At 40.5% G+C, this 12,497-nt stretch overlaps 1 protein-coding gene across 1 annotated transcript in view; it reads left to right on the top strand.

Annotated features, from left to right (window-relative positions):
- zanl (zonadhesin, like) overlaps positions 1 to 8,588 on the top strand; it is a 34,676-nt gene extending 26,088 nt beyond the window's left edge. The window contains exons 33-52 of the mRNA XM_029526970.1: positions 718 to 926; positions 1,019 to 1,163; positions 1,237 to 1,334; positions 1,433 to 1,579; positions 1,683 to 1,847; positions 1,954 to 2,081; positions 2,848 to 3,119; positions 3,207 to 3,415; positions 4,236 to 4,380; positions 4,480 to 4,727; positions 4,802 to 4,931; positions 5,014 to 5,209; positions 5,671 to 5,832; positions 5,979 to 6,109; positions 6,289 to 6,491; positions 6,591 to 6,726; positions 7,018 to 7,155; positions 7,369 to 7,462; positions 8,173 to 8,216; positions 8,536 to 8,588. Of these exons, the coding sequence (XP_029382830.1) occupies positions 718 to 926; positions 1,019 to 1,163; positions 1,237 to 1,334; positions 1,433 to 1,579; positions 1,683 to 1,847; positions 1,954 to 2,081; positions 2,848 to 3,119; positions 3,207 to 3,415; positions 4,236 to 4,380; positions 4,480 to 4,727; positions 4,802 to 4,931; positions 5,014 to 5,209; positions 5,671 to 5,832; positions 5,979 to 6,109; positions 6,289 to 6,491; positions 6,591 to 6,726; positions 7,018 to 7,155; positions 7,369 to 7,462; positions 8,173 to 8,216; positions 8,536 to 8,588 (3,053 nt within the window). The remainder of the gene's footprint in view (positions 1 to 717; positions 927 to 1,018; positions 1,164 to 1,236; positions 1,335 to 1,432; positions 1,580 to 1,682; positions 1,848 to 1,953; positions 2,082 to 2,847; positions 3,120 to 3,206; positions 3,416 to 4,235; positions 4,381 to 4,479; positions 4,728 to 4,801; positions 4,932 to 5,013; positions 5,210 to 5,670; positions 5,833 to 5,978; positions 6,110 to 6,288; positions 6,492 to 6,590; positions 6,727 to 7,017; positions 7,156 to 7,368; positions 7,463 to 8,172; positions 8,217 to 8,535) is intronic.
- The last annotated feature ends 3,909 nt before the right edge of the window (positions 8,589 to 12,497 follow it).

Here is a 12,497-nt window from a genome sequence, read left to right as displayed (position 1 = left end):
GTCGGCTTTTCAGCTGGTGTGTCGCTGAATGGGGAGAACCTGTTGGAAACGTGAACTTGTTGGTAGTGACCCGGGTGCTGCTGCCTACGACTATGCCTCTTGTCCCAACCGCCCTGACTAGATCCCGACTGCTTGGTAGCCGCTGGGGTGGAGGAAATTCTCTCATCTGCCGTAGGAGCTGGTCTAGGTCAGCCCGTACTGGCTACAGGGGGTTGGCTATCATATGCTATCATAGGCTGGGCTAGCTAAGGTGCAGAGCCGCGACTCTAACTCGCTTATTTTCGCCTCCATTTCTACCATCATCCTGCATCTATGACAAGAGGTGCTATCATAAAAAGGGATAGAAAAGTAGCTAGACATGAGACGAGGGAGAAGGAGGAAGAGAGAGGTGAGAGAGAGAGCTGCAGGGCATTGCTAATCGTGTGGTTTGATTAGCGGAGCAACAGTATCGTCTAAGAGCTAGGGAAAGGAGAGGCAGATTGAGTTCTATACTAGTCTAAGTGTGATAACAGTTTGCTGTCGATTAATCGGGTGAATAGGAAAGAATAGCAGAGACAACACATGAGGTGACACAGAGCACAACCACCAGTGACCAGAAAATGTCACTATTGGGACAAACTGTAACAGGTTTTATCCTGAAAAACTTTGCTTTTTTTTTTTTTTTTTTTTTTTTTTTTTTCAAACATCTCATCATCTTTTCCAAATACCTCCCTCCAGCTCTGAAGTGCCCCACAGGCAGTCAGTATATCCCCTGTGGCCCTGCCTGTCCTCAGCCCAGCTGTCAGGATCCTGCTGGCCCCGGTGGCTCATGCAACCAACCGTGTGTGGATGGATGCTTCTGTAATCCTGGTCTTGTCCTCAGTGGAGACAAATGTGTCCAACTTAGCGAGTGTGGATGTACTAATGAAGATGGAAAGTATCGACCGGTATGTCTGACTGGGTGACCGCTCATAAGGAACCATTTTTGTTTTGTTGTATGAATTTGTTTTGAAGATATTTCTGTGTATTGCTGCTGTAGGTAGGAGACACCTGGTTCACTGACACAGACTGCTCAGAGCGCTGCAAGTGTAATGGCAACCACAACATCACCTGTGAGCCCTGGCAATGCAGCCCTGCACAGGAGTGTAAAGTGGTGGAAGGAGTCCTGGACTGCCACTCCACAGGTAGACTACCAAAGAATCTGAAGCTGAATTTGGATTAAAAAAAAAAACAATCACTGAGTAATTTGCTCCTCAGGTAAAGGAGTGTGCCACGTGGCTGGAGATCCTCACTACTACACTTTTGATGGTGTGATGCACACATTCATGGGCACATGCACTTACACGCTGGTTGAGGTATAGGATCAAAATGCCCTATGGTTGTGCAGTATGTCTGTAACCTATAAAACTAATTAAAATAATATTTCAGTTTCAAAATCTTTTCAACATTTCAGGTGTGTAACACCACAAAGGTAACTCCCTTTAAGATAGTGGCTAAAAATGAGGAGCGGGGGCAGCCAGAGGCCTCCTATGTTCGCTCTGTTAAAATCTACCTTCCTGCTGATACCGTGGTTGAGCTGCAGAAGAGCCGTAGAGTTCTGGTATTTATATACTTAAAGTTGTTATGAATATTGGCTCAGAGCTTCATAAAAGAGTTTGAGGGATGCAGTGGAAATTATCTACGGTCTCCCTGTCTTACTTCAGTTGAATGGACGACGAGTGCGAACCCCAGTTTCAATTGCCTTAGCTGGAGCAAAGGTGATAACCAGTGGATCCTACAGTCTGCTGGACACAAACTTTGGTCTGCTGGTGAAGTTTGATGGAGTCCACCACTTGGAGATAACTGTTCCTGGAGAATACTTCAACAAGGTATGAAGCTGTGGGAACAGTCTCACTGTCTTATGGTCTCTCCACCACCAGTCAAATAGATTGTTGATCATAGAGGATGCAAGCTTGTTGACTCCCTCCTCTCCAGCTTTGTGGCATGTGTGGGAACTACAACCATAACTCCTCTGATGACAACCTGATGCCCAACAAGAAACCAGCCAAAGATGTGATTGAACTGGGTAACAGCTGGAAATCAGTAGGAGACAGTGATCCTGGGTCAGTGGATTACAACCATTGTTTTTGATTATCTCATCACTGGTCAGTTCTTTATATCGTTCAGATTGACGTGAATATTTAATAATCAATATATATTGCTGAGCCATAACATTGAATTTGTGAATTGGTGAACAACAGGTAAATTGAATAACACTCATTACCTCTTTTCCACCACCACCTGTCAGTGGGTGGGGTTTATTAAGTTCATGTGTTGAAGCAAAAAAAAAAAAAAAAGGCTGTAAGCAAGGCTGTAACAGACCTTGATAAGGACATAACTGTGCTGGTCCAAGAAAGGAAAACTGTCTCTCCACAGACCCTCAAATCTCCGAGGAGGATCATGGGTCATTGATGATCATGGGGGTGTACCATGTGCTCCAATCCAATAAAAGAGCTACTTGAGCTCAAACTGCTAAAAACAACACAATTTCAATAAATTTGGGCAGTTATCATTTTCTTTACCAACATGGTAAACATGCTAATTTATTAATTTAAATCTAAGAATGTTTGAATATTTTTTGTCTCTTCATACAGAACCTTGGGCTGTGATCAGTAGCTTTGATGACTAATCAGTCAGTAACAATATGCTAATGGTTATTGGGGGTCTAAGGAAGTTATCAATGAGCTCTCTGATCTTTTTGTATGTGATTGCTTGCAGATTGAGTTAAATATTTATAGTGGTTTGAGTTCTTGAGCCAAGCCAAGCCCCCATGAGACATCACTGTGGCATTCCAGTGGCTGATCAGCCCATCTTTTTCTTCCTCTTTAGTTGTCAGCCAGACACTCGTCCAGACATACACCCCAACTGCACAGCACAAGAAGAGAAGCAATTTGAAATTCAGTGTGCTGAGATCATCCTCTCTGACAGTTTCACACCTTGCCATGCTCTGGTTCCCCCTGAAGCTTTTCTGGGTAACTGCGTGTACGACATGTGCGAGTATGACGGCATGCCATCGACACTCTGTGACAATGTGGAGGCATATGCTCAGGCTTGTCAGAGTACCGGAATCACCATCAGCTGGAGGAACAATTCCTTCTGTCGTAGGTCACAATAATCACAGTTCAAATACAAGATTGTGGTTTACTTTTTTAAGTAATTTAAGATTTTAAATTCTCTTCCCCCTGCAGCTCTGGCCTGCCCACCTAACAGCCACTTTTCAGACTGCACAGCACCCTGCCCTCCAACCTGCTCTGACCTCTTCCCTATCATCTGCCACCTCCCTCCAACTACGTGTATTGAGGGTTGCCAGTGTGATGCAGGTTTTGTACTGAGCGACAATAAATGCGTACCATTGGACAAATGTGGCTGTCTGGACTCAGATGGAGAGTACCATGATGTGAGTAAAGCTGTCCACACTGCTGAAGAATAGGAATATCTTAACACCAAAAATCAGGGAAGTTTGTTAAATAAAAACAGAAATAGGGAATAAAATACAAAATAGTGTTTTATTCCAGATGTCCAATTGCTTCATACAGTAAACATATTGTTTACTGAGAACCACACCAATATCTTTTCTCATGGTTTTTTGTTTTTCTTTTGAATACCTTCAGCTTCCCCAGAAAAGGTCTAGTAAAAAAAAAAAAGAAAAACAATCCAAAGAAATCAAATTTATTTATATATTGTCAAATCATAAAAGAGTACATCTAGGGACTTTACATATAGAGCAGGTCTAGAGCAAACTCTTTATAGACTTCTTTATAGACTACTATAGAATTACTTATAGTATAAACCAATCATCCATAACTTCATGACCCATGTCAGCTGAAGTGAATAATAGTGATTAACTTGTTATGCATATTCAATGTCATCTGTATTTGTCAGGTTTTCTTTTATCATGTGGATGTTACTTACATACGTACCATGCCCCTAGCATTTTTCAGACGAAGTCTTCTCCATCATGGAAACAGCATTTCCAGATGGTAGTCTCCTCATTTAGCAAGTTAATGCTCCCTGTCTCTCTGTAACAATAGTTCAGGAATTGTTTGAGATACATCAACTAGTCAAATTGAATATTAATGTTAGTTTGCAAAATTCCCTTCCCAGTGTTTTTCTATTACCTTTTCTATTACCTCCTCATGATTGGGTGGCAGATAGTGTCTACAGGGATGAGTGGAAAAAACATCACCTGACTTAAATGTTTTGTGTTGTGTGTATAGGTTGGAGACTTGTGGCTGACGGATAAATGTTCTGACTCCTGTGTTTGTAACCGTGGTGGTAAAATCACCTGTACGGACCACAAATGTAACTCAAACTCTGTGTGCACTCTGGACAAAGATGGAGACCTCTACTGCAAACCCACCAGTGTGTAATGTTACAGCATGTTTTAGCTACTGTGTACAGTTTAAAAACTATCTCCAGAACCCTGTGTTTTAATTATTGCAATTACTCTATCTTCTGCAGAATTTGACAGGTGCAGCATTTCTGGGGATCCTCATTACCGGACTTTCGATGGTTTCACCCATCACTTCCAGGGCCCCTATACCTACGTCCTGACTCAGAGCCACAACCTGCAGAGCTCCCTGCCATCCCTGGTAGTGAGGGGAAAGAACATCAGACGTGGGGGAAATAAGAGGGTGTCATTCCTAGATCAGATGTACATTGATGTTTATGGAGTAAATGTTCGCTTCCTGCAGAAGAAGACTGTCCTGGTCAGTACTTCGTCTGATCAAGTGTTTATCTTATAAAAATTATACATCTAATAATCACATTTCACTTCTTCTAGGTGAATGGGGAGCGTGTTGCACCTCCTCTCAGTCCAACTGATGGTTTGTCCATCACAATGAACTCCCAGCAGATCCAGCTTATCACTGACTTTGGACTCACTGTTCGCTTTGATGGCAAAAGTCGGGGAGGTAAAAGAAAAAAAAAATCTCTGTTTTCAATGGCCCTGTTTGGTTTGTTTGTGAACCCTTCTGTGTCTTTTTTGTGCATCAGATATCATACTACCTAGCACATACAGGAACTCTGTGAGAGGTTTATGTGGAAATTACGATGGCATCTCCAGAAATGAGTACATGAAGCCTGATGGGATGGTGGTCAGGGATCTGAACACTTTTGGCGAAAGCTGGAGGGTCAGTGATCGCCAGGCTGATGGTCTGAGGAGCTACAATCTTCATCACACCGTCCATCGGTACCTCCCCTAACTACTAAATCACAAGCTCTGTACAATATGATACTGGTTCAAAGTGCTGCTTGATAAAAAAACATTAATGAGATCCATTAGTTCTTGACTTCATTAACATGATATGACAAATTTTATATCACATTATAACTAATTGTGATAACTAATTATCACATGATAAAAGCTGGTCATTAATCTCCATGAGATCATGACTTTTGCCTTTTATGTACAATGCATTATGATGTCACATCAACAAGTTAATTTTGTGAAGTCTACAATCCTTTTCATATCCTACATGGCCATCATGCAGTTTGTGTGGCCATCATACAAGCACAGCCAAGGCAGGTACAGACAGAGTAAAGAGGGTTATAGGTTCTTGCTACTTTTCTTCCCTTTTGTGAAACCCCAGACAAACACCATGAGTTGTAAGCAGCATGTCTTAAAAGAATAAACATCTTCCTGTTTTCCAGGCGAGAGATAGAGACTGATCTAGATTCTGGATTTGAGACCTCGGATTGTTCTCAGTCTCAACTCAATGACTACAACAGCATGGCTCAGTGTGGAGCACTATCTGATTCCAAGGGACTGTTTGCAACCTGCCACACCACTCTGGCTCCCAAACCTTACCAGGAGTGAGTAGTCTGCATTTAAACATATAGAACTGAGAGAGTTATACAGCTGTTTTCATTTGAGCATTTACAATATGATGCACTTGACATCCATCTTCTGGAGTTATCCCTATATTTATTGTGTGTATTTGTCTCTGTGATGTCCTTAGTGACTGTGTGTTTGACCAGTGTGCTGAGGGTGGAAATGCAGCACTTCGTTGTGCCAGTTATGAAGCATATGCTGTAGCCTGTCAAGAAGTTGGAATCACACTGGGATCCTGGAGGCAGCAGCTGGACTGTGGTGGGTCCAACAAACATGTCACACTGCACTGAACTAGGTGCAATCTTAAATAAGAGAGCAAAGTTTTGTACTCACCTTTATCACTCCAGCTTCTTTCTGTTACATTGAAAACTACAAATATATAATTCTAAAATAACAGCCAGCCATTATCCATATCTGATAGCATATCTCTCTTCCAGTCCTTTCCTGTGACGCCAACAGCACCTACTCTCCCTGTATGTCGCCTTGCCCAGCCTCTTGCGCCAACTTGGCAGCCCCCTCTGAGTGTGACACCACTTCCTGTGTGGAGGGGTGCCAGTGTGCTGCGGGCTTTGTCATGAGTGAGGGAAACTGTGTACCATACTCACAATGCGGCTGCACCTTCTTCAACAGATATTACCCTGTAAGAAGCCTCATTAAATAGTTATGCAGCAGTGGCTGCATGTGATGGTGATATCTCATTTCACCCTTCCTCTCTCTCTTTACATCCTCCATCCTGCAGCTGAAGGAGACGTTTGTGACGGAGGACTGTTCTCAGACCTGTGAATGCACTAGTACTGGCGCTGTGTGCTATCCCAAGATCTGCCCAAATGATTACATCTGCACCATCTATGACTTCAAACGTGATTGTTTCAAAGGTGTGTCTTTTGTTTGTGTGTATCAAAATGAAAATTCCTTCAGCATCTCCTCAATCACTTTAAAATACTACAATATGCAGTTTGTGGGAGAAATTATAATACTTGATAATCGAATTTGCAGTACATGATATGATCAGCCATTACATAATACATAAATGTAAAGGAAATTTAACACTAGAGAAAACATACTGAAGTTTTGTAATCTGCACAGTATGTTTTCCTGAGTGCTGAGTCCTGAGTAGTGATAAAAAGATAATTGTCAAAGAAACTAAATTTTGTTTTGTGTTGCAGCGAGTCCCTGCCTCAGTTATCCCTGTCAAAATGGAGGAACATGTAATGAAGAAAGCAACAGCACGTACATCTGTCAGTGTGCAGAGGGCTTCAAGGGCACAAACTGTGAGGAGCTGATGACACCAGATGGAGGGTTGGGTATGTCCAGCTTAAACATCTGTTCACTCCCCATCTCCAAAAGCTTCTACAGATTTGCTAAGATGAATGACTGAGTCAGACTGCGGTGTTGACATGGCAGATAAGCATTTAAAACGCTTATCTGTTTCCAAGGGTGGTATTTGTTATATTTACCCGATTTTATTTTTGTTTAGAGATTTATGGTTAGTTTTTGATGTGTTTGCTTTGTTACAGAGACGAAGTGGATTATTCTGATTGTGGTTGTCGTCTTAGTCACCGTCATCATCATTGTGACCACTCTTGTGTGTGTGTGCAAACACAAGGACAAGTAAGTTTCAACTGCTACTATGGTGTACAAATATTTGTGTATTTGTCAGCAGTATGCACAAACACACACACACTGTCTCAACTTTAATTTGAGTGGGTTTACATCAATACAAGCAAATCAGAATCACTGTTGCTGAGTGATTCCAACCTGAAATATTTCAGACATGGATCAGAGTTCAGACTGAGTTCATGACTTGTAACATGAGCAGTAAACAGCAGACTGTACAGGAAATATATGAAATATGTGGTAATATGACACTAATCAGATGCCAGAGGAGTCAGAAATTACAGAGTCATCAGAAGTATTTGAGGTATTAGAATTTTCATTTCAAGTTTCAGCATCAGGAAGGGAGGATACAGAAAGGGTCATCAATGAATCTTTCACACAATTTTTTAGACATTAATGTAGTTTAACTTGCCCAATTATTTTTTAATTATTTGTGAAAAGGTCTTTATCCTCTAGTTGCATTTTCATTCTAGGTCACAATTTTATGTAATTCAGATGCAGATGTCATTTCACAGGAGGTGAGAGTAAAATTAATCTTCATCACCTTTTTGGGAATATCTGGTATATTGTACTGTATACAGGGAGGTTGTGATTCACAGACCACCTTCAATCCACTTTGACGCCTTGTACCTGTGCCTTCAGCTTTCACAGGCTGGAATAATTTTCACCTTCTAAACTCTCACTTCAATTCTTTCTCTCCACAGGAAAAACAAGTTTGAGGAGAAAAAACTCACCATGAAATCAACAAGTAAGAATAATGACTGTTAGTTGAGAAATGCATTGAACTTTGACAGCAGGTCTCATATATAGTTAGTTTACAACCTTCAGATGGCTGATATTCCACAGAGATCAAGTCAGTATTATTGGTGGTATTATCAGTGTTGTGTTTTTTAATAAACTGAGACCTTACAAAGCGATATTCCAAATATCAAGGTATCATACATCAGAAATATAGACCCAAACTTCATCCTCTATATATGCTGGATGTCAGTAGAAGATTTCTCTTGTGAATTTCTCGTGTCTTGGTGGTGATACTCTGTTTTAATATCTATTTTCCCCTCCTCCAGGTCCATACATGAATATGAAGGAGCAAAATGATTCCATAGTGACCACTATGTGATGACAAACGGTTGCATTTTGAATGTAAAATTTTCTGAACCATCATGCCCAATCTGTCAAAAGTGTATTTAGTACATAGTCTTTGTATATTGATACTGTTCAAGTGCCAATTCATGTTTTTCTTAACTTAAACTTTTGAAGATGGAATTCTAGTCAGGTATGTTCTCTTCATTCAATCACATAAGAGTGCCTTATATGTGTAATAAAGAAAAGAAAAGAAATGTGAAATGCGAAAGTCTTTTACATTTTGTGGCATTTTATAAATTTTAAAATTCACTTTTCAGTTTCCATTAATTGGTAACTGCATTGACATCTAACTGCAACATATCTAAAAGTGAAGGGTCTTATAATTTCTGAATTATAAAGATTCACAATACATTTAATGTATGAAGCAAAGAGAACCTGCAATTGCATAATCAGCCATAGCATTATGACCACCTGACAAAAATGGCATAGCTCCCTTTTGCTCTACACCTCTGAAAATGAGCTGTGATATCTGAACCAAGACATTAACAGCAGATCCTTTAAGTCCTGGAAGTTGAGAAGTGCGGTGATGGACTGAGATTTTGGAGTCAAGTCAATGTCCTCAACTGGTTGGCATTCCTCAAACCATTCCTGATCATTTATTCCAGTGTGGCAGGAAGCATTATCCTGAAAGTGCCCACTTCCATCACAGAACACTTTGCATGAAGGGCTGGTCTTAGTCTGAACAATGTTAGACCATGCAACATCCACAAGATGTAGAAGACCTCATCCACCTGACCAGATCGCCATCTTCGGTTGCTTTGTGATTGTAGTTGCTCATGTGTTCATTGTAGGGATTTTTGGACAGGGATTAGAAAGGACATCAATCTGATCTGCAGCTACACAGCCTCATACACAATAAACAACAAACTGTGATGCTCTGTGTGCTCTGATGAATTATTATAATTTTTTTTTTTGGTCTGCATTTGTCCTTATTGTTTACCACCCCAGGTATGTCAGTTTTTTATGAGACTGATGCACTTTTTGTCTTGCAGCTAAGAGTTTTCATTATTTCAATGTGTGTCTGTGACCATCACCAGCCCTCCCTGGAAGCTAGTTTTTCGATCTTTACTGAGTGAAGTTACCTTTGTGAGGATTGCTACAGCACAGTGAATATAGGGGGAAACAAAGGACAGACGTGATGGCAGAATGAACAGCTGCTGACTGACCCAGAATCAGACAGGTTTTAGGTTAGATAAGATCAGCCATACTTCCAATATTATAGTGATTACATGTGATAGCTGAACACATGGGCGATGCTAGACCTATTTTGGGGTGCTTCGGCACCCCCAAAAGCTGTGTTGAAAAGTTATTGTTTTACACTTTAACCTACAAACGATTGACTTTCTTGAGACATTATTTGAGCTTATGAAATTCGAATTAAACATAACATTTTCATATAATTAAAAAGAACACTGCCACCCCTCGTAAATGGTACAATCCTCCTCTCACACACTCTCCCAGCATCTGCACTGCACTGCTCTGAAGCCAGTCCCCATTTTGCCTCACAAACTCACATATCACTTTTAATATTGTTAGGAAGGAGACAGTTAGCTAGCGATTTTTTATGTTGTATTCTCAATCATGCACTGTGCACTGTTTGAATTGGAGAGAAAGAGGCGGTTGTTGTTTGGCCTATGCAATATATATATATATATATATATTTTTTTTTTTTTTTTTTTTTTTTTTTTTTTTGCCTTAGTAAGAAAAGGGGGTGAGTGGACTCATTGAGTGGTTAGCACTCCTAAAGCTCTGATCCTAGAATCACCCCTGGCTGAATATTTGACTCAGATTTTATACGGTGGTGCAAACCAACATTACAAAATCTGAAACACTTTCACAAAGCTTGAGACAAATTTAGAAGTCCCGAAACAAACCGGAAAGTGAATGTCCCAACTGCGGGGTTGACCCAAAAGTGATAACGGTAGTTGGAGCATAGACACATAGACATATAAATAATATAAATAAATATATAAACATATAAATAAATAATAATAATCTTTATATGTGTTTGAGTTGGAGTTTGATGGGGTTCGAATGCGAAGCGAATGAGTGATGTTTTGCGGCAAACACATTCTGTCTGGTCTGCGCCATTTAAAAACACCACATTAAGTGGCTCATGTGTTTTCCACAAAACAGGCAAAAAATCCCCTGATCGGTATACATTGTTATCCATGCACTCTATCGATTTTTTTTTTTTTTTTCAAAATTTGTTTACATTTTCCTTTCCTACTTTTTACAATACAGATTTATCACTGTTATAAATAAAATCTATCAGGATATAGACAATATATTTTTTTTTATAAAATACACAGCAGCAGTAAAAGAAAAGAAAACTAATTACAAGGCTCTTCATTCATATCATAGAGATTTCAGCACGCCATCTAACTCCAACTGGCCATGTCACGTTATCACTTCCGGGTCAAACCCGGAGTTGCAACTTTCTCATCAGGATATGGTATTCAAAGTCATGGAGATACACTCTAAAGCTGTTAGAAAAGATGCTGAGGTCACATTCACTTGGGTCCCTGCACACATGGGCATTTTTGGGAATGAAAGAGTGGATAAACTGGCTAAGCAAGCTGTTAAAAAAAACAATAGACATCACAATAAAACTTTCTAAATCAGAGGGAAAGAGTATTATATGGAAGAAAATCAATGTTGAGTAGCAGCAAAACTGGGATCAGGACACAAAGCGAAGTCATCTTCATACAAAACAAAGTAGAGTGGGTATTGATAGATACAGAGGAGGAAATAGAAGACTGGTGCTAACAATGAGTAGAATTAGAATAGGACACAGTAATTTAAACGGGACACTTTATATCATTGTAAAACACCCAACTGGTGTGTGTGATATCTGTCAACAAGCTGAAACAATAGAACATGCCATTATTAATTGTAGGAGATATGTCCAGGAAAGACTGAAAATGATGACAGGGATGGAAAAGTTGGACTGATAGGGACAGGTCTTAAAAGTATTCTTGAGTGTGGTGAGAGAGGGCAAGGCCAGAGATATTTAATTAGTTCCAGTAGGTGGCAACTAACAGGATACCAGCTGCCTGAAAACCTTAACCCTCCTATTATCCTTGGGGTCAATTTGACCCCAATCAATGTTTATCATTCAAAAAACAATAGTTGGCTTTTTTTTTTTGCTCCATATTTCATGACTTTTCCTAATTTGATGGGGACAACTGATTAAGCGTAAAATTATCATGATAATATTTTTTCAATGTGCTGAACGCATATTCCACGCATCGGTGTTCCTCTGGGGTCAATTTGACCCCAAGCTGTTTTAGCTGTGTAAAACTTGTCTGTCTGTGTGTGTGACCTAACATCCCCACACCTGCAGGTGCAGAGTTGATACTTTTGAGTTGATACATAATGGGGGGAAACTTTCCCGCTCTGGGGGGGGGGAGACTTTCCCGCTCAGGAGGGGGGGGGGGACTTTCCCGCTCTGTGGAGGGCGGGGTATTCCTGCAAGGACATTGGTAGTTCATGCAAAATAAGGGAGGAGCAAACATATAAAAGCTTGCATTGCAGCCCTCTATCCACATCATTCTTCTTTGTGCTCTGTGTACACTGCAATCTGCACGCTCTCTCATTTGAAAATGTCTTCTGGGAAAAGGTTTACTGTCAATGACGTTTTGGAACAGCTCTTTGACAGTGAAAGTGACATAGAGGAGAATGTTTCTGAGACAGAGGATTGTGTTGAGGAGGACCCTGATTTTGAGGCATTCTCATCTGATGAGAATGAGAGTGTTGACCCTCCTGTTGCTTCTCAACCACCAGCAGACACGATCCTTTCCAAAAATGGAAAGATAATATGGTCCCTTTCCCCACTTAGACAGCAAGGTAGACTTAGCGCTACTAATATTATCAAAATGGT

This window comes from Echeneis naucrates, chromosome 18 (assembly GCF_900963305.1).
Source record: "Echeneis naucrates chromosome 18, fEcheNa1.1, whole genome shotgun sequence".
Classification (NCBI taxonomy): Eukaryota; Metazoa; Chordata; class Actinopteri; order Carangiformes; family Echeneidae; genus Echeneis; species Echeneis naucrates.
Note: the sequence above shows the minus strand (reverse complement) of the source record. Positions and strands in the feature narration are given on the sequence as shown.